We start from the raw sequence: 26,038 nt of genomic DNA on the forward strand, positions 1-26,038 counted from the left end.
AACAATAAAACTCTGACATTCCCCATTATCTACATAACAATTAGGATACCAACATTGCAGCAGAATATACTGGCATAAGATGGCATTTCATCCAATTTACAGTGAGCATCAATACAGCTCCCTAGTTGTTCACAGAAATTTGTATTCACACTGATTGCAGAATTCTTATTAAAATACTTTTTAAAAAAAAAATGTAATTTTGGTTTTCTATGAGATAGTCAAGCTGATATTATCCTACGTAAAACCTGCTTAAAGAATTAAACTGTTCACTCATGTTTCCGGTTTCTCCTCTCCACAAATAAATAAGTGCCAAGGTTACATGATTTAAATTTGTTTCTGTAGTACTGACTTAGAAACTTGTAATGAGTAAGTTTGTGTGTCAGTAAAACATTAATGAAGGGAACAAAGGTGAAAGCAGTCACAGGTATAATTGATGCAACAATGATTCTGGAGGGACTGATGTTATTTTGATGAACAGTGAGTGACAAATCAATGTACAAGGAAAAATAAACACCTTAAAATGAATTTCCATCATCATACCAAATGGAGGGTATTCCCAGAGCATTTCCCGTGTCCCAGAATAAAGAACAGGTTCATGAACCATAAAAGCTAATACATAGTAGCTTCCTGTCAGGGAAGGAAGCTTAGGATAATCATTTATAAACAATGACAGAATTATGCAATTAGTGATCATTGTAATCAAAGGTGCTTATGAGAGTTCAATTGTTACAAGAATACAAACTGTATATAGCATGACTATTCATTTAAATGTTAGGATAGCAAAAACTATAGGATGTGAAAGCAGTTGCACATCTAGGGTGCTTTTACACTGCTTTGAACTAACACTAAATTTGTAATGTAAATCCAGAGTCATTGCTTGCTCTGACTTGAGAAAAAAGCCAAGAAAGATTTCCCCGAGACGATTGTCTCATATCACGGATGGTAAATCCAAACTGATGTCAAATCTGATCTATTGGCCTTAAACTTAAATGCAGAGGGAGCATTCTCCTCTCCTCTCTTTCTCCTCTCACCACACTCTACCCTGGCTGCTCAGTCCCGCTGATGTCGCAAACAGTTGGGTGGGTGGGGGGGGGGTTTGGAAATGAAGAGCCAAGGAAACACAAAGATCATTTTCATTGCCAATTGTAACAGTTTACAGCAGTTAAACTTTCAGCTGTTCTGCCTGACAGATTTATTTCTCACTAATTTTGCTGATTTACTCCCAGGTTAATGAGCCCTAACTAAACACAGTACAAGCTCTGGACAAATAAGCAAAAAAATATTCTTGCTTTAAGAATGGAAAACGGCAGGGCCACAAACGTGGGTTCCTCCGGAGCCCATTGAGACATATTGCAACTCCTGGATTTCAGTGTTAAGCCAGGTCACCGGAAGTTCTGGTGCCGTTACATTTTCCATTAGTGATGAACTTGTGTTCTCCGCTATTGACAAAGGAAAATCTGGGCCAATAACTCTTTTTGTGAATGAACTACTTATGAAGGCAAGGGATGTTAATGCAAGGGAATAGAATACTTTTCACTAAACTAATAGCATTGAGTACTCCAAGGCCAAATATAGCACACTTAATTGCATAGCAACGCTCTCTCTACTCTTGCCTTATAATCTCCCTCAATTATCTCAGATGATCTACCCTGAATTGCACAATGACATTTTTGCATTTCCCATACCAGTCATCATGTCCAAGAAAGAATACCACTTTAGTGTAAAAATAGGTGTTCTTTTGTGCTGTGAGCTCATGGCCACTAGGAAAGAGATTTAGACTGCCCAAACTCATTTCATAGGTCTTTCAGTCTACCTATTTAGGCTGAACATGAATCCACTGTCCAGAAGTGGAAGCCCAGCATAACCCATTGTATCACCAAGTCTATTCATTTTTGTGGAATTAATGTTAGTTTATTTATTAGCAAAACAATATTTACATTCCACACTGCACACATTATGATGCATGATTTAACCTGTTGTATTGATTCTTTAGCAAAGAACAGCAGCAACAACTCTTGGGACCCTAGCCAACATTGCTTTCTCAGCTGGTTTCAAACCAGCAAAAGTCATTTTATTACTGTTTGTGAAATCTTATGTACAAATAGTTCTGTATTGCCTACATGACATCTGCACTTCAAAATAAGTTTAGGTGAAATGCTTTGTTACATTTATGAGACTCAATAAAGCACCCTAAAAACACCAGTCTTTTTCATTTTGAATTCCATAAACCAGTGTATGCAATAAATTACAAAAAAAGCATAATAGTCTGAATTTTGCAGGCAAAGACAAGGGGACGGAGCTTGCCGCTGACCTTGAAAAAAGTTGCTCATGAAGATTTAGCAGACTTGAGTATTGCTTTCCCCTACTCCGATTTGACTTTGAATCTGGTACCATCTATAGCGGATCTATGGTGTCCAACAACAGCGAAGTCAGCAAGTTTACTGATGAGACTGTAGTATTCTCATGGCCAAACCAGGAAGTAAAAGGCAGATTGTAATTCACTCTTTAATCATTTTAGCGAGCAAAATAAATAGTAGGACATACATATGAGATGCAATCAGCAATACTCAAGATCCAGGTTTGGAATTTTGCAATTCAGAATGGGCTCAGTAGCACCCAGCTTGTGTATATTCCCCTGCTCTTTCCCCAGATCCCTGCAATATTTTTCTCCTTCAAGCTAGTGTTTTCTCCCTGCACTGAGTTTGGCTGAGGGCAGTGAACAGGGTGGTGTGAAGAGACTACAATTGGCTTTAATGCCCCTAAGTTGGGGTGTATCGGTTCTTTTGCAAAGATGCTTAATGTAATCAGAGGCTAACTGTGAATATGTCTGAGCAACTGAGCACAGAGAATGCATCTGGAAGTACACTAAACTCTAGCAATCCCTGCTGGAAGTAAAATTGATTACCACCTTTATTGTGCCTAGCTTTGAAAAGAGAATGTGGCAAACTCCTTGAAATTTTCCAGTTGATAACACCTATGCTAGGTGACCACAAAATAGGATCAATATCCTCTGTTGTTGTAAAACCAACAAGCTAGCAACATCTTTGTCCATCATCCTACAAAGCAATTCACCTCGTGCCATTCCCCCGCTTTCTTCCTGTAACCCTGCACATTCTTCCTTTTCAGATAATAATCCAGTTCCCTCGAATGCCTCAATTGAACCTACCTCCACCACAATCTCAGACAGCACATTCCAGATCTTAACCACTTGTCACGTGAGAAAGTTTCTCCTCATAGTCTATGACTTATTTTGTTAATTACCTTAAATCTGGGCCCTCTTGTTCTCTATCCTTTCACCAATGGGAGTAGTTTTTTCCCTCTGCTCTGTCCAGGCCCCCTCATGATTTTGAACACTTCTATCAAATCTCCTCTCATGCTTCCCTTTTCCACGGGAAACAGCCCCAACCTCTCCAATCTATGTAACTGAAGTTCCTCATCCCTGGAACCATTCTTGTGAATCTTTCCTGCACTCTCTCTAGTGCCTTTACATCTTTCCTAAAGTGAGGCACAGAACTGTATACAATACTCCAGTTGAGGGTGAAGCAGTGATTTATATGAAGTTAACATAACCTTATTCTTGTACTCTATTCCCCTATTAATAAAGCCTAGAATACAGTTATGTTTTATTAACCACTCTCAACCTGTCCTGCCACCTTCAATGACTAATGCACACTTGACTATGCACACTCATTTTTTCTGAAAATTATAACTAATTGTTGCACACCTGCATTTGACATGCTTGAAAACAGTTTCAAAACTTTCTGGGAATATGATGCTATTATGTTGGGTGAAGAGGTGAAAGAGAAAGCAAGGATCTGTTTGTACATTGAATGTAAAACAAGAAAGGCAAGAAACTGGTGAGGCAATTAAACATTCAGCCAAAAATTCTCTGTACTGGACAGTTTGGAATCAAAACCAAAAAATGCCCATCATCAATGGGACGAAAGGAAATGACAAGCCAAAGCCAACAATTACTATAACTCAGGATGCAAATTATCATACATTGCACTAAATGATCTACTATAAAAGAAAGTTCCACCAGTTTTATCCCCTCATAACAACAATGTTATTTTTCTTCTAAAATGTAGCAAGAGAATTAATCACTGATGCTATGTGAATGAATTTTATTGTATTTCCCATTTTAATTAGTCTAATACTGCATAGACAAAAAACTGACAGGATGTTGAACAGATTTTCCAAGAAAAGGAACTAGTATGTATGCTAATTATTTAATTAACACCTGAAACACATTTTAACCTTTTGTTGAAATTTGGAACCACATATAGATCAAGTGAATCCTCTAGAAACTTGATCTTAATTACTTTCCCCCCCCCGCCCTCCCCCCTTAATAGTACCTGTGACCAATTTGGTAATTTGATCACATACTTGACATGGTGGTGGGGTTGAGTGTGAAAGAAGTATTGTAATTTAGTAGAGAGTCTTCTACTCTAGTTTGACCTCGGGTGATAAGTCAATCTCGAAATGAGTGGGAGAGGATGTCACCAAGCAGGAAATTACTGACCTCAAGACTGCTATTTAACAATGGAAAACAGACAAATGAACAAAGGAAGAAATTTACATTCTGGGAGGAGGAGAGGTTCACACAGTTTATGCAGATCATTACCATCATGTTGCAGCATTTTGTTTGGTAGAACAGACACTCGAACTGCAAAGATCAAAGGTCCCTGCAGGAAATCACATCCGACTGTGACATGCTATCAATTTAACGAACTTTATAAAAGCTCCTGTACCACAGTGTGGACCATTTGAAGTTTTCATGTCATGTCACAGGCATGGAAGTTACAATTTCTAAAATCACTCAGTAGATTATTTGCTGCTAACAGCTGAATGCGTCACTACCGAGTCACTTGCTTAATAGCATTTAAAATTGCTCATTGTAAATTGCTGACATAGATACTCCTGCATAATAGCAAGTAGAAGTAAAGAGACACATGTAGCCAGCTACAAATAGAGAGATAGGGTGATGTGGCGACTCAGCTTCAAGCAGCTATATTTGTAAGCAAAGCACCTGCCCTTTGTGACAGGGAAATAGCCACAATTAGTACCACTTCAGCAAAGCAGACTGACCCAGGTACAAAGTGCTTGGAAGAAGAACACATCATCTCAACGAATGTTATAATACTGGGGACTGAGGGGAAGATAGGAGCATAGCTGAATTTGAACAAGAGTAATTTTAAAAATGCAACACTTTCAAAATATGTAATTCATTATAAATTTACAGGAAATTATTTTTGCTAGTTTAACACAATGAATTGACTGAAGTTAAACAGTCAAAGTTCCTTTCTAACCCCCACCAGAGCCACTCAGGATTGCTTATTTCAATAGTTTGACATTCCTCCAGTGCAAACTTCAGGGTAGTTTGAAAGCCAGATGTTTTGTGTTTGAGCACAGAATAATCTTAACCATCTGTAATGGCATTCAGTGACATTCTATGTACTAGGATGTGGGTGGGAATGATTTGGAGGGTATTAAGTTACTCAAAACAATTATATATTGTCTACAAATGCTCAAGTTTCTGTTAAAAAGGCTGATAGTGCTGGTAATCAAATTTTGCATGTCCATACATATTAAAACATTTTGACCTCTGACCTCAAATGCATGGTTGAAGTGCATGAAAATTTTACTGTACTGTTCCAATTTTCTAAAAGCATCAAATTCAAAAGTCTTGTCCCTTAAAATCATCCCCCTAGAGACAGTCTAACATATATCCTGTAAAAAACATTTCAAAAAGTTCAAAGTTGTTGTAATTTATTGCATGACAGTTCAAGCGCTAAACCAGATAATTGACAGGTATGTCTATCTCTTAAGCATGAAAACCATTTTCAGTTTTATATTTTAAAATCAACATAGAAGATAGCATTAAAAAGAGTAATTTGCTTATTTGCAAATTATCCTCCATATTTAAGTGTTGTTACAAAAGCAATACTTTAACGTTGAGACTGGAGGTTGGGGACTTGAACTCCTGACGGACCCTGGAGCTTTCGCTCATGCACAGACCGGGAGAGCCTGCATGTGCGCAGATCAGCATTTTTACCTTCTTTGGGTCAATGCTTCTGTGAATAAAGGGAAATGTAAGAAAACCTGGGTACGGAGCGGAGTGTCATCGAAAAGGCAAGTGTCCCAGGCAAGGTCCCAAAAGAGTCTCAGAGAGGGGACAGGGGCAGGAAAAGTCCCAGTTCAGTTAAAAAGACAGGAGCGGAGAAAAAAGGCGCCAAACAGGAAAAGGGCTGTGGGTACAGAACTAAGTGAAAAGGGCTCAAAGGGAGCCCTGAAGGTTGGTGACTCTGTGCTGCAGGCCATTGGAACAAAGGTACCTGTTTGGAGCTGTTCTGTTTGGTGTGGCTAAAGAGCTCAGGAATTCATGGGAGTGGAATCTCAGGAGAGAAGATTGAAACCCTGTGAGGTGGCCGGTGTTGAAGTCGTCCGAGTAGGGGCAATTTTTGGAGAATTCCAAGGTGAGATCTTTGAAAGTGAAGATTGGAATCCCTCGTGAGAGACGGAGTTTCAGTGGGATTGGTTGACTCTCAGCTTTACTAACGTCAAGGTGGGTTGTTGAGAAATCAGTTTTGGTCACATTTGGCATTTATTGCACAATGTGGTGTTTTTGAACACAGTTTGCCTATTAATTCACATGTACCTCATATTAACCCTGAATGTTAGAGTTTAACATACATATTGTAAATTGTTTCATCTTTCTGACCTTGTACCATGAAGTTTACTTTTGTTTGCTCAAAACCCATGGAACCTTGTGGCTTTCTTCACTGAACAAGTGTCTTGAACCTCAAACTTTGTCTACTTTCAACAAAATGTTACTGGCCCTTAACAGGATCTTACCAACAACTTGGGGGTCTGGCCAATGATTGTAACAAGTGAAAAAGCTGCAAGATTTTCAAGTATGGTTTTAACAGAGTTTCTACTTTATATGGTTATTCTTAGGCAGCACTACAGCAAATCCATTTGTGAAATAGCCTGTGCAGTACTTAAAACAAGATCAACCAGAGCTTTTGCTTAAATAATTTTGCACAATGTTATAATGCCAGTGTGTTATAAACCCACCTCTTTTACAGCAAGAAAAGGAAGTTGGCGTAGTCTCAAGAAGTTAACCACCATTCCAAATCAGTACTGGACCCTCAGGAGGTAACAGTTACTGTATCAGTATAAACTGGTAGCAGTATCAACCCCATTCCTTACTTGAATGATGCACTCCTCCAGTGGGCTCAATATTGAAACAGCATTTTGTCTCATAAGCCTCCTTGGTCTGCAGAGTGGTTACTTTCTCTGTCCATGTAACTAGGCTCAATAAATTTGAGAGCTGTAACTGTAGTTGCAGGTGGTCATTAAATGGTGCCTCAGTGCACTACCATCTGTGTCTGTTACAGGTCATTGCCATGCAACTGGAGAGTATTTGTCCATGGTGCTCAACAGGCATAAAATACCTGCTCTATATATAGTGATTAAGAAGCGATGTCACATTTGTTAAAGAGTATGTGTGAGCTCTGCCTTTATGAAAATGAAACTAACTTTCAAACTGTAGAGATAGAGGAAGATAGATGAAGGAAACAAAGTGGCACAGAGTGGGAGCAAAGAAAAAACTAAGAGAGCGATATGATATAGTCATCTGTTGTGGAGAGAAACAGGGAATGTGGTGAGATGAATGATGGAGATTGGACTGCCAGGAAAAAGGAGAAGACCAGATGGAAAGGCCAGTGGCGGGAGACTTAAACAGTCGGACTGGATGAGGAATGGGTGACTGACAGGAGAAAATGGAGAAGGGAGATCAACCAACATTGTGGCAACACTAAGTAAAATGGGAGAAGACAAATGAAGTGAGAGAAAGACTTCTTCACAGAATCTATGGTCAGTTTTAAATTCACTATCAGGTTGTACTGACTATAGGAAGTGCTATCCTATGACAACCTCTGAACCACAGATTTTCATTTTATTTTTACGTCACTAGTTTATTCTATTTCTATGCTTAGAAATTTTGGCTATTGTTCCAGTGTAACTGATAATAAGCTAACATGATTAAGCATATGGTATATTTGCATTCATCCATAGTATCTTTGTTTCCCAATGAAGAATTATTGGATTTAACAAGAAATACAAGTGGATGTACTTCATAGCTCATGTTTCTTTAACTCATTTTAGGCTTAAAGCTTGGGTTGGCAATCTTGAACATTCAAATAAATCTTCATTGACTCAGTGCCCTAAGTATTACTGTGTACACATATTATCAAGATTTTCACTCCTTGTTAAGTGACTCGATCTCATTTTTGCAAATTTCAACAGGAAATCTTCCAGAACTCTGGCGTAAGCAGCTGTCTGGACTGAAACAAATTGTTGATTTTAAAATCATAGCAAAGGTTTACAGAGATTAGACTTGCACATTTTTGTAGTTCTGCAGCTAACTCATTCTAAATGCAATTTCAAGGGAGCAGCTTTTGCTATTTAAAAAAGGAACAATGAATTTGCATGCTGACATAACTGTATGCCTAAGTAGCTTGGCCAATCAGGACTGGCTTTTGCTTGTATTGAACAAATAATGTGTTACTCAGAAGGTTACTGTGTTACTCATTAATCCTGTAATAAGATAAAGGGGAATGATAAGATTTTGCAGGGCACCACAGAATGCACAAAAGTTATTGGCTACAAAGAGGATATAAATATTGAGACAAGAGTAGGATTAATATTCACCTACTAAGAAAAAGGAATGTGAACAGGAAATGTTCTGTAATGCAGTCATTCTGGAAATCTGGATCTTAATTTCTCCCTTCCATTCACAAAGTGTCTAATTCTATTTGGAGCATAAATCCATCATGTACATTTAGCTTTCTGACCATCGTTTATGGGCAAGCCTGGAAGCTGATCACTTCAGCGTAGTAGGCACTTCAGCATAGTAGGCATCAGCACCGAGCTTTATGTTTTACCATGCATACTTTTCAGCAGGGGATTGTAGGAGAGAGATTAGAGGAGTAGGTTAATGTTTATCAAACCAAAACATTCCGTGTTAAATTGTGCAGCCTACTCAGTGGATTTGAAGTTTGGCAAGATCACATATTTAGTGTAATCTGTTCCATTAGCAAACCCCAATATATCATTACAGATGGAACATGCCTATCTGTTTCCTGTTACACATTTTAACCATCTGCTGTCAGATGCTACATACACAATTTGTAGTTCCAGTGTGCAAAACAGGATATTCAGCTGATACCAAACTGCAGCACATTTGACAAATTTTATCCGTAGAAACCACTTTGGAATAAAAATGTTCATCATTTGCATTTTATAGATGCCCATGCTAGATGGACACTACAAAAACATAGGTGGTCTTGTGGTGCACTGGGAAACTCTGGGTTGAACTCCCACCCCAGGACTTGATGGTCAAAGATGATGTATTCATAATGCTTCCAAACAGTTTGAATGTCAACCTGCAAATCCTTCCAACGCATGCCTATGGCAGGTGGTAAGAATGGGAGATATCCCTGGTCAGCCGTGTGATGGAAAGAAATTGGAGCCTCAACCATCCAGAGCTCCAGACTACCACATACATGTAAAAGTGCACGTTGCCACCACAACTCGACTTCCTGAGTGAACTGTAACACCACCATATAACCACAGAAAAAACAGGCAATTACACAGCAACAAAGAGCCAAGAAATCTTTTCAGGAATTGGCTTAGCTCACACTGCCCATCTCAGAAAATCTTCCTATCTTAAGTGAGCTCATCAACTTCTGATGTAAAACCAAAATATTCTATTTCATAGCTTGTCTTGTATGTTTCATTCAGGCCAATGTCTTTGAGAGCGAAAGAAAATAAAATCAATGGAAAGAGTGAGCAAAATGCAAATCTGTTCAATGAGGTTATGGAGATACACAAGTAACATCATGGCCTGAATTTTTTGGTGGTGGAGCGGGCAGATGGCTGTCCCAGTCTAGTGCAAAATCACGCAACACATTATCAGAGGCATCCTGATGTCATTGCGAGATATTACGGTCGGCACGCACGGATCTCAGAAGTGTGTACGTGCCCACCAACAATTACAGGGCAATTGAGCCAATTAAGGTGGCAATTCACCAGGATTTTACGTAGCTCATGAGAGTTCATACTCGGCGCACTTGGCAAGGCCACCATCACATTTCCAATTAAAACATGATCCAGGGTGGGATAAAAGGCGAATAGGATCTTGGCAAGTTGAGTAGGGAGGAGTCTGGCTATGAGTTGATTGGAGGTGGTTTTCAGACAGTTCACTGCATTTTCTTGATGTTCTGGGTGACTCTTTGGTTTACCTGCATTTTCAGAGGCTTTCTGCCGAGAGCTTCCTTCAGTGCATTATCCCGTGCAATCTGCATATCAGCAAATGGGAATTGTCTATTCTGGAGGGACCGCCTCAGGAGAGGAGAGGACCAGAAGGGAGAGGCATGGTGCCCGCAGGCAACGTCCCAGAAAGCAACTTTTGGAGAGGCACAGCCAGAGAGGGTGCAGGGTCAGCAGGAAGTGCAAGGCAGAAGGGACCTCAGAAGACGTCATTATCCCGCAGCCAGAATTTACAGGTAGCGCTCTTGCTACCTGGACATGTCTGAGGTCCCCAGTGCCAAAATCAGGAGGTTGGGTACACCTCCATCCGTTTGTCCTAGCTCCTCAGCATTATGACTCTTCTTCTCCTGCCAGACCACACCAGCATCCCCACCTGCCAAAGAGACACAGATGCGGGTGTCCATCCCTCATCCTTGCATGCATCCAAGCTTTTCAGTCTTGTAAGGCACAGGGATGTGCGCCATTTGGCACTCTGCATTTCACAACCAGGAGTGCCAACAAGTCCTGCCACCCACTAAGACATCTATACACAGTTCCAAATGGACTCAGAACTCACCCTGGCAGAGCGCAGGGGGTCACTGAACCTTTTCCTGCACTGGAGCCAAGTATGGTACACAACATCATGCCTGCTCACGCAGGCGTGCACCTCCGTCCACACCACCTTGGTTTGGTGAGGTGGCCTCGTCTTACCGTTCCGCTGGATCAATATATCCCGCCAGGCACTCTGCCTCCAACAGAACATGTAAGGCAGACATTGGTAAAACAGGGAGCAGAGTGCCCATGAGCATTGCCTTCCTGCCTGACATGGAATGCAGGTCCTGAGGCCGTCATTACTGCTCCGACAGAAAATATCCTTCCAGGCATGACATACACATACAGCTCCCTGAGGCTTCTGACCACTTCTTGGCACCCTTCAGGGAACTCTCTGTCCAAATTTAAATCCCCCACCACTCCATCCCCGGACCCAACGCCCATCCTACTCCTGTCAACAACACTGAGCCAGGCTTGGCGCTTTTCGCACTGGCCAACCGTAAAATCAGGGTTGGCAGCTGATTGCAGGCAGAAATGGACACCACATCTGCTTTGGGGCCTGCCAATTGCACTCCCACACCAAGCATAAAATTCAGGTCCACATTGCAACTTGGTGCTCTAATATGACACTGAGTGGGAGGACATGGCTTAACTTAGGAGATGTACCATCGGAGGAATTTCCTAACAGCTGGTAACACGATGGCCTGACAGTAATTCACTTAACTCTCAGTTATGGGGCTTAAACAAGGAAATAGGTACCTTCTCCTTCGCTCCTTCATCACCCTTGATGCCATCACTAAGCACTTTTCTCTGGTCTGTAGACTGACTTGGAGCTAGATTCATCATGACCACAGATTGGCAAGTGAAGAGCGGAGGGCAGTAAAACATGACATTTTGAAGCTGCACTACTTAAATTATTCTTGATGGTGCTACTTACATGATTTGTGTAAATCTTCACGCCCTTGAAATGGAGTTGAGCATATTAGCAGGTATTGGGGAAAAGAGCATTATTGTCAAAAAATCTTAACATCTCCATGAGTAGAGACCCTATGTAGAAAAAGCCATTTCAGAAAATGATAAAATCAATTATCCTAACAAATTCTAGTATTTTCTGCCTTATTCCCTCTCGGGTGCACATGCCTGTATGTCAATGCTTGCCTTGCTACATGGTGACCATTCTTGACCAACACTCTTTACGTGGGAAACTACTGCAGTGTGTTCCATTATGTGCTCCTCCAAAAAAAAGCCACATGAGTATTTACTATGCCATTTCCATGTCTTTAATGCTTCTGAACTTACTAAACAGTTTTGACATTTCATTTTTGATAAAGATAGATTATATTTTTATATGTCTTGAAGGTTTACAGGTTCAAAAAGGGAGAGCAGTCCTACTTCTGGAAATAAACTGACTTATTAACAACCTTTGATAGTTTTTTGGCAGTTGCTCAGCTGTAACTATCTTGCATCACTGATCACAACTTATTTATTCTTGGATAGTATGTGACATAGAAAAACAGGAGGTGGCCATTTGGCCCAGCTCTTACCCCGCAGTGCACCATTTTTTCCTCTACCATGCAACAAAATTAAATCAAGCAACAACAAAGTGCTGCTGGGTTCATTTCTAGGGGGACAGAATTGAAAAGCTGAGAAGTTAGGTTAAACTTGTAAAGAATCTTGATTAGAGTGAACAGTTCTGGTCTTCAACTAGAGAAGGTGCAAAAAAGATTTAGTAGAATGATACCAGAACAGAACTTAGACCCATCAGGAAACACTGAACAGGCTTGGGCTCTTTTTCTCCAGGGAAAAAAAAACTGATAGGGTAGACAGAGATGATGGTTCCACTTGCAGGTGGGATCAGAACTAGGGGCCAAAAATCAATCAGTCACTTACAGTAGAGGTGGCTATTCTGCCCATCTAGTCCACGCTGTCTCTCTGTAGAGCAATCCAGTCAGTCCCATTCCCCTGCTCTGTTCCCACAGCCTTGCAAATTTATTTCCTTCAAGTTCCCATCCAATTAAAATGCAAAAACTGTCATTAATAAATCCAGCATGTGTTTTAGGAGAAACTTCTATACCCAGCGTGGCTGGAATATGGAACACTACTACATGTAGTAGTTGAGGCGAACAGCATAGATACATATAAGAGCAAGTTAGATCAGTATGAGGGAGAAAGGAATAGAAGGATATGTTGATGGGGTTAGATGAAGGAAGCAAGAGGGGGCTCTTGCAGAACATAAACAATGGCAGAGATCTGTTGGGGCAAATGGCCTGATTCTGCGTTGTAAATATTTTGTTAAACTACTTTGCAACAAGGCTGCTAATTACTCATCCTACTTCCAGAAGTAGGACGAAAGTACGAATGTTTTATGGTCAGGTTCAGTTGTACAAATAAAAATTGTTGGCAGTAAGGAACACTTAAAAAGGTTGGAGAAAAGTTGCTGTGAACAAGTTACAAATGCTCCACAATCTAACAAATTATTATTTTGCTAGAGTTCATAGTTGAATTCTGAAACTGGGCCAGGAGGGGCAGGCTCAAACAGCTGCTAGAACATTGTGATTCATGTCAAAGTGACACAGAGTGTACACGTAGAAGAGAACCAAATCAGGCAGAAGGTGCCAACTATTTTCAAATTCTCAGTACTTTGGCAAATCTTTTGAAAAATGTAAATAACTCCTTAAGGACACTGATCATTAATGACATTTACCTGTTTGCTCATAAGTATCTGCCAAGTTACCTGCTTCTTCTTTTCTACATGTAACGAAAGGAAGTGTATGCTTACTTTATTTGATCATTTGACATGTCACAAATTACATGAAAGTTTTACCATGTAACAAGCCAGCAGTTAATCTACTATACAGATAAATGATGCAACTGTTCCAATATTTAGCTCACACATCTCCAATGGCAGCTTATTAAAGAGACAGCTTTCAGTTCCAAGACAAAAATCCACAGAAGTGAAACCTACTCTAGTCGTGGCCTCATTGACAACTGATTTCAGTGAACAAAAAAAAAGTTAGCATGAGAAAAGTGAAATGGAAATCAGTTCAATGATATAAACTATTAAATTAAATCCAGATCCTATGCAGGGATGATTGACAACTTACTAGCTGGTCAGTTACAATATCTCTATATATTTCCTCGTGACTGATAATTTGATGTAAAAATATTGCAGTGTAGTTAAAAATAGGATTTTAGATCTGCACATCTACCAACTGACTAATCTAGTGTTTCATGAAGACAGAATATATTTAACTTTAGCCTGAATATCTTCAGGTCCTGGTGCAGAATATAGGTTTGTATAGAGTATTAACACCTTTATGGGCTAGTTGGGCAGAACGGTCTGTTTCTGTGCTATGCATTCCCTGCAATTCTTCAATCGAGTTGAGAAGAATAAGTGGTAAGAGCAATAGGGCAGGATCTGGTAACTAACTGGGGTTAAAGACATGATTATGGAGAGTTCCTGTGCCTTCCTCCTGACATAGTACCAAGAACAGTCATCCGCCGGAATTCCCACACAGCCTGTCTCCTGAACAATCCAAATACCATGCAGTGGAAAAATGCAGGCATACAGCACCCTTGTACGGCAGAAATGGAGTGTGCAAGATTGTCTTCATGAGGATTCTTGACCTGGGATGCGAGACTTGAGTGTGGCCACTGTAAAACCGACTCAACTTACCAATTTTAAAAGTGATCAATGATTTTGAAGTTACAAGCCCCACCCCCACAACTTCACCAAGCAGGTGTCCACCCATATGATGCAAATTGTCTGACCCCAGAAAAACCAGCAGTGTCAAAGGCAGAACATGATTCCCGCTTGTTATAGCTTCAGCCATGAAGCAGATCACGGATTTTTAGTCCATTATTTGTAAGTGTATGGTTTTCACCATGATTAAAAATGATAAATGGAAATTAGGAAGCTAATTATGAGTCAATTTAGTGGATTTCAAAATTTACAGTTCAATATCTTAAGTAATTTATAATCCTATAAATTTAAGCTATTTACTTGATAAACAGTTAATAGTTCTGTTGTGCTAAATACTATACAAAGAAATGTCCTCTCACACTCAATACTGAAAACAAAGGTTTTCAAACTGGAGTCTGCAAGGAGCTCCCAGGGTGTTTGAAGGGTCAGATTTCTGTTTGCCCAGGCGTACTCTGAATAGACAGTCTTAAATTCTACATTCAATTTCTGTTGCATCTTACTAGAACATTATTTCTCCTCCTCAGGTCTTTAGGTCACTGATGTGTCAGCTGTAGCTCAGCTGGTCGTATATTAATATAAAAACAAAAAACTGCGGATGCTGGAAATCCAAAACAAAAACAGAAATACCTGGAAAAACTCAGCAGGTCTGGCAGCATCGGCGGAGAAGAACAAAGTTGACGTTTCCAGTCCTCATGACCCTTCAACAGAACTATGTAAAAATAGGAGAGGGGTGAAATATGAGCTGGTTTAAGGTGGGGGGGGCGGGGGGTGAGGTTGTAGGGACAAGCAAGCAGTGATAGGAGCAGATAACCAAAAGATGTCACAGACAAAAGAACAAAGGTGTTGATATTATCTAAAAGAATGTGCTAATTAAGAATGGATAGCAAGACACGCAAGGTACAGATAGCTCTAGTGGGGGTGGGGTGAAATAAGACTAAAAGGGCATAAAAGATATAGATTTAAAAATAATGGAAATAGGTGGGAAAAGAAAAATCTATATAAATTATTGTAAAAAACAAAAGGGAGGGGGAAGAAACGGAAAGGGGGTGGGAATGGAGGAGGGAGTTCAAGATCTAAAGTTGTTGAACTCAATATTCAGTCCAGAAGTCTGTAAAGTGCCTAGTCGGAAGATGAGGTGCTGTTCTTCCAGTTTGCGTTGAGCTTCACTGGAACAATGCAGCAAGCCAAGGACAGACATGTGGGCAAGAGAGCGGGGTGGAGTGTTAAAATGGCAAGTGACAGGGAAGTCTGGGTCATTCTTGCGGACAGACCAAAGGTGTTCTGCAAAGCGGTCGCCCAGTCTGCGTTTGGTCTCTCCAATGTAGAGGAAACCGCATTGGGAGCAACGAATGCAGCAGACTAAGTTGGGAGAAATGCAGTGAAATGCTGCTTCACTTGAAAGGAGTGTTTGGGCCCTTGGACGGTGAGGAGAGAGGAAGTGAAGGGGCAGGTGTTGCATCTTCTACGTGGGCATGGGGAGGTGCCATAGGTGGGGGTTGAGGAGTAGGGGGTGATGGAGGAGTGGACCAGGGTGTCACAGAGGGAACGTTCCCTGCGGAATGCCGCCAAGGGGGTGAAGGGAAGATGTGTTTGGTGGTGGCATCATGCTGGAGTTGGCGGAAATGGCAGAGGATGATCCTTTGAATGCGGAGGCTGGTAGGGTGATAAGTGAGGACAAGGGGGACCCTATCATGTTTCTGGGAGGGAGGAGAAGGCGTGAGGGCGGATGCGCGGGAGATGGGCCGGACACGGTTGAGGGCCCGGTCAACTACCGTGGGTGGAAAACCTCGGTTAAGAAAGGAGGAGGACATGTCAGAGGAACTGTTTTTGAAGGTAGCGTCATCAGAACAGATGTGACGGAGGTGAAGGAACTGAGAGAATGGGATAGAGTCCTTACAGGAAGTGGGGTGTGAGGAGCTGTATTCAAGGTAGTTGTGGGAGTCTGTAGGCATGTAATGGATATTGGTGGACAGTCTATCACCAGAAATTGAGGCAGAGAGGTCAAGGAAGGGAAGGGAAGTGTCAGAGATGGACCATGTGAAAGTGATGGAGGGGTGGAGATTGGAAGCAAAATTAATACATTTTTCCAGGTCCAGACAAGAGCATGAAGCAGCACTGAAGTAATCATCGATGTACCGGAGAAAGAGTTGTGGGGGGGTGGGGGGTGCCGGAGTAGGACTGAAACAAGGAATGTTCCACATACCCCATAAAGAGACAGGCATAGCTGGGGCCCATGTGGGTACCCATAGCCACACCTTTTATTTGGAGGAAGTGAGAGGAGTTTAAGGAGAAATTGTTCAGTGTGAGAACAAGTTCAGCCAGACGGAGGAGAGTAGTGGTGGATGGGGATTGTTCGGGCCTCTGTTCAAGGAAGAAGCTGAGAGCCCTCAGACCATCCTGGTGGGGGATGGAGGTGTAGAGGGATTGGATGTCCATGGTGAAGAGGAGGTATGTGGAACATTCCTTGTTCCAGTCCTACTCCGGCCCCCTCCCACAACTCTTTCTCCGGTACATCGATGATTACTTCGGTGCTGCTTCATGCTCTTGTCGGGACCTGGAAAAATTTATTAATTTGGCTTCCAATCTCCATCCCTCCATCATTTTCTCATGGTCCATCTCTGACACTTCCCTTCCTTGACCTCTCTGTCTCAATTTCTGATCTTCCGACTAGGCACTTTACAGCCTTCCGGACTGAATATTGAGTTCAACAACTTTAGATCTTGAACTCCCTCCTCCATTCCCACCCCCTTTCCATTTCTTCCCCCTCCCTTTTGTTTTTTCCAATAATTTATATAGATTTTTCTTTTCCCACCTATTTCCATTATTTTTAAATCTATACCTTTTATGCCCTTTTTAGTCTTATTTCACCCCACCCCCACTAGAGCTATCTGTACCTTGCGTGTCCTGTTATCCATTCTTAATTAGCATATTCTTTTAGATAATATCACCACCTTCAACACCTCTTTGTTCTTTTGTCTGTGACATCTTTTGGTTATCTGCTCCTATCACTGCTTGCTTGTCCCTACAACCCCCCCGCACCCCCCCCCCCCAACTTCTCCCCCCATCTTAAACCAGCTTATATTTCACCCCTCTCCTATTTTTACTTAGTTCTGTTGAAGGGTCATGAGGACTGGAAACGTCAACTTTGTTCTTCTCCGCCGATGCTGCCAGACCTGCTGAGTTTTTCCAGGTATTTCTGTTTTTGTTTTGGTCGTATATTAACCTGTCAGAAGGTCGAGAGTTCAAGTCCCACTCCACGCTGATACCCCAGTGCCATACTGAGTGAATGCTGCACTGTCAGAGGGGCCATCTTTTGGATCAGACGTTAAACCGGAGGCTCTGTCTGCCTCTCAAATGGACTAAAAAAAACACCTTATTTCAAAGAAGTGCAGGGAATTATCCCAGGTGTCCTGGTCAATATTTATTCCTCAATGAGCATCAGAAAAACAGATCATCTGGTCATTATTACTTTGCTGTTTGAGAGCTTGCAGTGTGCAAAATAGTCTGTTTGTAATGTAGGAAAAGCAGCAGTGACTACACTTCAAAAAGCACTTAATTGGCTGAAAACTGTTTTTGGATATCTGACAGTTGTGAAAAGAACTGTAAAAATTCAAGTTTTCTTTAGCAAAAAAACATCTTTGGCAACCATAACACCGTTTTCTTTTTAGTAGCTACATTGATGTCATCTCCAAAGCATCTAACTCAACAGTTATCCAGATAGTTCACAGCAATGGTACCAATGATGTACATAACATACATGAAGAGATCTAGTCTACATAGTAAGCATTTATGTCAATTTTACAATAAAGTGTCTAACTTGGATATACATGATGTTGCCACTACTTTGGAACATCAAAAAGGTACTCATCACTTCATTCCTTCATTGATCATATCAGATGTGGAAACTTGAAACAAGACCAAAGCAGAGTAAAAGCAGTGTAGCACAAAGAGAGAAAAAGCACTTTGAATTCTTGAAGATAGAATTTCAAAAAACCATACAACCTGCCAGATTGTTTAATGTAAACAGTTGTGGTGTGAGAAAACTATTGCATGCATCTCAATGACATAAATGCCTTGTAGGTTTTCAAAAAAATAAACTCAGGAAACCAATTAAGTTTAGTTCACATTTCAGCATTGTCCAATGTGTCCTTAAGGCAATACAGAAGTTGATTTTCATAACACAACAGGTCAAGAAATCACTTGTATTTCCTGAACTGAGGTTTTTCATGATCAGCAACCATTAGGTAAACTCCAATATTTTGTGCGCAGCTACTTACTCATACATTCCACATCAGGATCTCCCCAGTAGAATTCTTGACAGTCACTGCAAGTTTGCCCTCCAAATCCAGCCATGCACTGACACTGCCCTGTGAACTGTAAAAAAAAATGACAGAAGCTGACATCATCTCCCATTGACTTTATTTTTAACCAATTTGCAACTGAAGAATAAAAGGTAAACTGAGCAAACAAACTACAAATATTCCTTAACAAGATGAGAAAAGCACATTTTTCCCTCCACTTCCACTGCTATGGTCAAATTTAACAAATGCGAGTCAGCTATGGTCAACCTTCATGCAATGGATTCATACCCACTAGACAAGACTCTCTGAAATTTACTTCAGATGGAACTCCTTGCCCAGGCATAGTTTCCCTCTAATGCCTCGTTCTGGATAGGGCAAAACTATTCCCACGGTGGACAGGTCACAAACCAGAGTACACCCATTTAAAGTGATTGGCAAAAGAACCAGAGGTGACATAAGGTAGAACTTATTTCCACACACTGTCTAGGATCTGGATTGCACTGCCCGAGAGCATGGTGAAGGCAGATTCAATTAAGACTTTCAAAAGGGAATTGGATAAGCACCTAAAGAGTAAAAATTTGCAGGGCTAGAGGGAAAAAGGCTAAGTGAGTTGCTCTTGCAGAGAGCTGGCATGGATGAAATGGTCCAAACAGCTTCCTCTTGTGTTGTAACCATTCTATTGACTCTTCATTGATTCTAGTGGGTGCAATTCATTGAGCATTTACAGTAAGTGTAGGCAGGGAAGGGATGAAGAGGAAAGAGAGGAATAGAAGAGGAAAAGGATGGGACCACAGCAAATCCCTATCCTAACTTGCCTCCATGTCCACATACACTCACTTTCAAAGACATCCAGTGATCATGAAACAGGATCCCTGGCAGAAAAGAGGATAGCTGTAAACTCCAGAGTGATATCAATGGTTTGGTTGAGTGGGCAGAGAAGTGGCAAATTGAATTCAATCTGGAAAAGTGAGGGGTAATGCATTTGGAGAGGACAAACAAAAGCAAGGGAATACTCAATAAACAGGAAGTTATTGAGAGGGGTTGAGGAAGTGAGAGACCTTGGGAGTGCACAGGTCCTTGAAGCTGGCAGGACAGGTGGTCAAGAAAGTATATGGAATGCTTTCCTTTATTGGGCGAGATATTTAATACTAAAGCAGGGATGTAATGATGGAATAAAACGCTGGTTAGGCCATAGCTGGAATTTTGTGTACAGTTCTGGTCAACACATTACAGGATGGACATAATTGCTCTGGAGAAAGTAAAGGAGATTTACCTAGTTCTGTTGAAGGGTCATGAGGACTCGAAACGTCAACTTTGCTCTTCTCCGCCGACGCTGCCAGACCTGCTGAGTTTTTCCAGGTATTTCTATTTTTGTTTAGGAGATTTACAAGAATGTTGCCAGGGCTCAAAAATTGCAGCTATGAAGAGAGATTGGATAGGCTAGCGTTGTTTCCCTTAGAACAGGGGAGGCTACGGGGTGGCCTAATTGAGGTGTACAAAATTATGAGGGGCCTAGATAGGGTAGACAGAAAAGACTTATTTCCCCTAGCTGAGGGGTCAATTACCAGGGGGCATAGATTTAAGGCGATTGGTAGAAGGATTAGAGGGGACATGAGGAAAAACCTTTTCACCGAGAGGGTGGTGGGCATCTGGAATTCACTGCCTAAGTCGGTGGTTGAGGCTGAAACGCTCAACTCATTTAAAAGGTACCTGGACCTGCATCTGAAGTGCTGTAACCTGGAAGGCTACAGGCCAGGTGCTGGAAAGTGGGATTAAAATGAGTGGCTGGTTTCTGTTTTTCCTCTTTTTTGGCCGGCACACAGACATAGGCTGAATGACCTCTTTCTGCACTGTATCTTTTCTATGGTTTTATTTCCCCATGTACAGTTGCCACCCGAGATCATATAACTCAGCCCACACCTGGGTTGAAATTTCTTCGTAATCCTGGACTGTACCGCTCAAACTACTTGCTGGATAAAATTGCTAAACCATTCATGGGAAATTGCATAAAATGTTATTGCACATACTCCTGAGCTGAATTTATTTATTTATTCTTAGGACACAAGTGATGCTTGCACGGATACATTTACTTATCCTTAATTACCCTAATAGTGGGCCTTTTTGCAGGTGAGAATGGCTTCTTAGGGACAGAGAGCATTTGAGAATCAACCACTGCAGTTATTTGGAAACATCAGGTAGGGGTGGGCAGGTTACCTTTTTTGAAGTTCATTTTGAAGTTGAGCCACTTGGGTATTTATCACAACCCAGTAGAACCATGGATAGTTGCCCCATGACACCTCCTCTGAAGTCAATAAATTACCAGATGTAATGTGGTAATTAACCATAGTCCACAAAAGACTATAAGCATTTCTCTCCATGAGAGAGAGACAAATTGGTTAAATAGCTTGAGGGGCACCACATACATGGGGCGAGATGAGGAGATGGGCCTCCATCAGCTACAGTAGCTGGCATGGGGATTAAATCAGCACCATTGGTGTCATTCTGCATCACACTTCAGCTATTGAGCCAAGTGACCTGCCCCCCACCCGCATTACCAGATGTATTTGAATTAAATTTCAGAACTTTCCACAGGGGGAACTGAACTCTCACTGGTTTGCTAGTCTTAAACTATTAAGCTAACATTTTTTATTCACGGATGTGGGTGTCACTGGCTAAACCAGCATTTACGGCTCATCTCTAATTGCCCTTGAGAAAGTGTTGGTGGGCTGCCTTCTAGAACTGCTGCAGTCCATCTGGTGCAGGTACATCCACAGTACTGTTAGGGAGGAAGTTCCAGGATTTTTACCCAGCAATGATGATATAATTTCCAAGTCAGGATGGTGAATGGTTTAGAGGGGAACCTCCAGGTGGTGGTGTTCCCATGCATCAGCTGCCCTTTTCCTTCTAGATGCTAGTGGGTGAGAGTTTGGAAGGTGCTGTCTAAGGAGACTTGGTGAGTTTCTGCAGTGCATCTTGTAGATGATACATACTGCTGCTCCTGTGCATCAGTAGTGGAGAAAATAAATGTGAATGGGGTGCCAATCAAGCAGGCTGTTTTGCCCTGGATTGTGTCAAGCTTAAGTGTTGTTGGAGCTGCACTCATCTAAGCAGGAGGAGAGTATTCCATCATACTCCTGACTGTGCCCTGTAGATGGTGGACAGGCTTTAGGGAGTCAGGTGGTGAGAGTTACTCACTGGAGGTTTCCTAGCTTCTGATCTGCTCTTGTAGCCACAGTATTTATATGGCTAGCCAAGGTTAGTTTCTGGTCAATGGTAACACCCACCCCCAAAAAGGACGATGGTTAGATTCTCTCTTTTTGGAGATGGTCATTGCCTGGCACTTGTGTAGCACAAATGTGACTTGCCGCTTTTCAGCCTAAGTCCAGATATTGTCCAGGTCTTGCTGCATTTAGACATGATTGCTTCAGTATCTGAGCCATGAATGGTGAACATTGTGCAATCATGTGAAGATGGTTGCGCTGAGGACACTGAGAAACTCCTGCAGTGATGTCCTCAGACCGAGATGATTGGCCTCCAACAACCACATTTTCCTGTGTTAGGTATGACTCCAACCAGTGGAGAATTTTCCGCCTGATCGCCATTGACTCTAGTTTTGCTAGGGCTCCTTGATGCCACACACAGTCAAATGCTGCCTTGATGTCAAGGGCAGTCACTTGTCATCTCACTCAGATGCGAATCACTAGGCCAGTGGTTACTCCACCATGTCAACTAATCTCCTCACTGACACATTTAATAGAAAACTGTATAATTTAGCAGTACTCTGCAGGGCTTCAAGAAACAGGGCCTGTAATGCTAATGAGGTCAGTGCACCAGAATGATGGCCTTGTCAGAGTTCCCAGTGTGTGTTCCTGTTGAGCTTGGAGTTCACATTCAAATTTGCTGCTTCATTCTAATAGTAAAGCGATTGGATCACAATTTAGTAAATAGAACATGGCTATGAATACAAAATGCTCAGGTTACACTTCAAGGGCCAACTTAAACAAAATTATTATTGATTAGAATTACTTGTCAAGGATAATGAGTGTTTGTCTAATAATTCTGAATAGTAAGCACCATGAAACTCAATAAAATTGTTCAAAATTTCAACCAAATGTTTTTAATCAACCAGAGTAATAATTTTGCAGAATGTTCTCACCTCATTACAAGATGCTATGCGTGAGTGGACTTCATTACAACTGCAGAGCTCACAACCTGTTCCACTTGCCAGTTTCCAGGTATTAGGTGCACAGTGATCACACATAAGGCCAATCACATTGGGAAGACAAGGACATTGACCAGTGGTTTGGTTGCAATGACATTCATCTGCAGAAGTGCACTGGGCTTGTATTGTACCCAGGTAATTGCAGACACACTCTAAAAATAGAACAGGAGAGTCATATATATTTATCTTTCATGTATAAATTGTGTATGAGCAATTCTGAAATGCAAAATTACTCTGCAGAACAAATTATAGACAGTCAAACAAAACTAAAATTAATCAAGACTTTCCAGCCAGCAGAGTAGCAACAGCACGCACTGCTGATCTCGAAGAAAGCTGCCCACAAAGATCAACAATCTGTGGCATGGATTTCCTCTTTTCCAACATCAATTCACTCTGGCACCAAGCCACTAGCAATGATGATGTCAACAAGTAGGATAAGCAGCCAATTACACCAAAGTATGCTCATAGGCAGAAAACTAGGAAGTAAAATGCACTGATTTCCCCCACTTTTAATTAAAATTTTACAGGAAGCAAAATAAATAATTGGAACATACCCATAAGGTTAGGTAGATGATGAAATACTGAACTTTTTAAATAAATGTGATTAATTTAAAAAGTGAACTTGATCATAATTGAGAAATTTGACATTTCACAAATAAAAAATTAATTTTATCAGGGTATTAAAACTGTTAACATTAATTAGTGTGCCATTGGAAAACTAGTTGCACTCCATTTAAAGTGTAACTCTTTCAAGGGCTTTAAGCAATGAGACCAAAGTGTAAAAGGGAAGTTTTTAAATCAGTTCAATGATTTCTACTTGACTGCAGTCTGGCAGGGTTTCAACACTGCAACTTATGAGGAAGCACAGACAGCAACGTCTGGATATCTGATTTAACTGTGCAAAGAGAAGTTGTTGTTAGTTTCAGAGGAGCAATGACAGTGAAATTATTAAAACTCAGCCATTAACATTAGAAAAACTGGGATAATTATATTCATTATTTGGCTTAATGAAAAGTTCATTAATTTTGCTTTGAAAGTTACGATACAAATAAAGAACACTAATTTGCCCAGGCGGGAACACTCTTGCCTTAACAGGTCTTGAGAACGTAATCCAGGCTGACATTCAACGCCTTTTAGTGAGGTGCGCCTTTCCCACAGAATATTAAATCGGAGATGCTGTTCAGGTAGATGTTAAATTACAGGGTATTCCCCTAACCAACATTCCTCCCTCAGCCACCAACATAAGCAAATTAACTGGTCATTCAACTGAAAGGTCTTATCTGCAAATTGGCACTCGTGGCTACTTAAGAGACTATACTTCAAAAGTAATTCATTTGACATGAAATTTGTTAACTTTCTTGTAAAATGACATAATTAAAGGTAAACAACAAAGAAATGGCTGTTAAGTGCCACATCAAGAACTATTCTGGGAGAGTAAGTCATGGTTAACATCTGGCATTATGGCCTAATCTTGCTCCTATTTTTAATATTAGCTTCTACTGTACTAAATCTACAGTTTACATGAAGCACAAATTGTATCTTACATTAATTAAACTGACAAAAAAAGTACTTTACAAATACTTTTGTGTCCTCACTTCACTCCAACTTTATAACCTCCTCCAGCTCACACCTTCAGTGTTTCTACCACTGTCCTAATGTCTTCTTTCCTCCATCTTTTCCAGCATTAGTCACACAGCCTACCACCATCACAGTGCCGTATCCTGGAACTTTTTCTTGCTCATCAACAAGATATTAAAATAGGAGTAAAGTATGAGACCCGTTTTAGTCCACCCTGCAATACACTGACATACCCCTTATTGCCTGATGGACTGCTATAATCTTCCCCACTCCCTACTCATTCCTATCTTCCTGTGTACTGGACATCCAACTGTTTGTACACGATTCCAGGATTTCCTCAATCACTACTTGCCTTCAAAAGCTTCCATAAAAGATCAACCTCTTCGCCCGCCCATTTGGAACTTCCATTAAGTCCTGGTCAATGTCCCTGTTCCCACTTCCCCTTTATGTGCAGCAGCCTGGGATATTTCAGTACATTAAGGAATCTATTAAATGCAAGCTGATGAGGCTTTAAGGCACATACTCAAAATATTCCAAAATGCACTATTCCTCATTACAATGTCAAATGCATTGCCATTCAATGCATATCGAGAAGTTTGTAACATGGAGCCTAGATAGGCTTACATTTATACACAACTGCCTGAAGGTAAACCAGAAAAAAAAAGAAGCAAGGAACATTAGTTTCCACCAACCGGATTTCAGCTCGAAACACAAGTCATTCAGATTCTTGATATAATGTGGCTCAGCTATTAGGGCAGATGCTGACTTTACAGCTGAAAAAGGGCAGCATTTGGGAAAATTCAAAGGTCAGTTTCTGTTGGAGAATTACAACTTTAGCAGATCTTCAATTGCATTTTCCTTGCAGCTAGAAAATGACCAGTAATAAATATTTTCCATAAATATGCCTTCTGACCTGCATTTGACTAGTTAAATCACTGCAGACAAGAACAAATGAATTGGTGTTATGTGCTGCATAAGTGTTAACAAGAAAGCCGCTGAAGCAAAACTGAAGTGGCCAAGAATCCTTTGTTAATTTCTTTGCCATTCTGATCTTATGTTAAAATCATCAAGAGTATTTATGTAAACAAAACTTTTATTTCCTTCAAGCTTGTGAAACCATGGGGAGTGAACATGTTGATCTGGTGATAAAGTGCATAAGTGTTTGCAAATTTGACCTCAGGCAGAAAAAGACAAGACTATGGAAGTTATCTATTGTCTTCATTCCATTTGGGAGCCCAGCTGAATTTGTTTAGGATAATTAAAATAGCACTAAAGCCATCAAAGAAAAACAGCAACAGCAAAAAAACATAACGTCACAGGAATTTACAGATACCAATACTTGATCCTGTCTCTCCTTCAGAAGATTTT

General features: G+C 40.9%; 1 protein-coding gene across 2 annotated transcripts in view; it reads right to left on the minus strand.

Moving 5' to 3' along the window:
• Positions 1-26,038, minus strand: part of lamb1a (laminin, beta 1a) — a 94,205-nt gene that overhangs the window by 21,587 nt on the left and 46,580 nt on the right. For both annotated transcript variants that reach the window (XM_078553459.1, XM_078553460.1), the window contains 2 exons: positions 23,027-23,244; positions 18,847-18,943 (listed from right to left, as the gene is read on the minus strand). In XM_078553459.1, the coding sequence (XP_078409585.1) occupies positions 18,847-18,943; positions 23,027-23,244 (315 nt within the window). The remainder of the gene's footprint in view (positions 1-18,846; positions 18,944-23,026; positions 23,245-26,038) is intronic.

Source organism: Cetorhinus maximus, chromosome 12 (assembly GCF_964194155.1).
Source record: "Cetorhinus maximus chromosome 12, sCetMax3.hap1.1, whole genome shotgun sequence".
Lineage (NCBI taxonomy): Eukaryota > Metazoa > Chordata > Chondrichthyes > Lamniformes > Cetorhinidae > Cetorhinus > Cetorhinus maximus.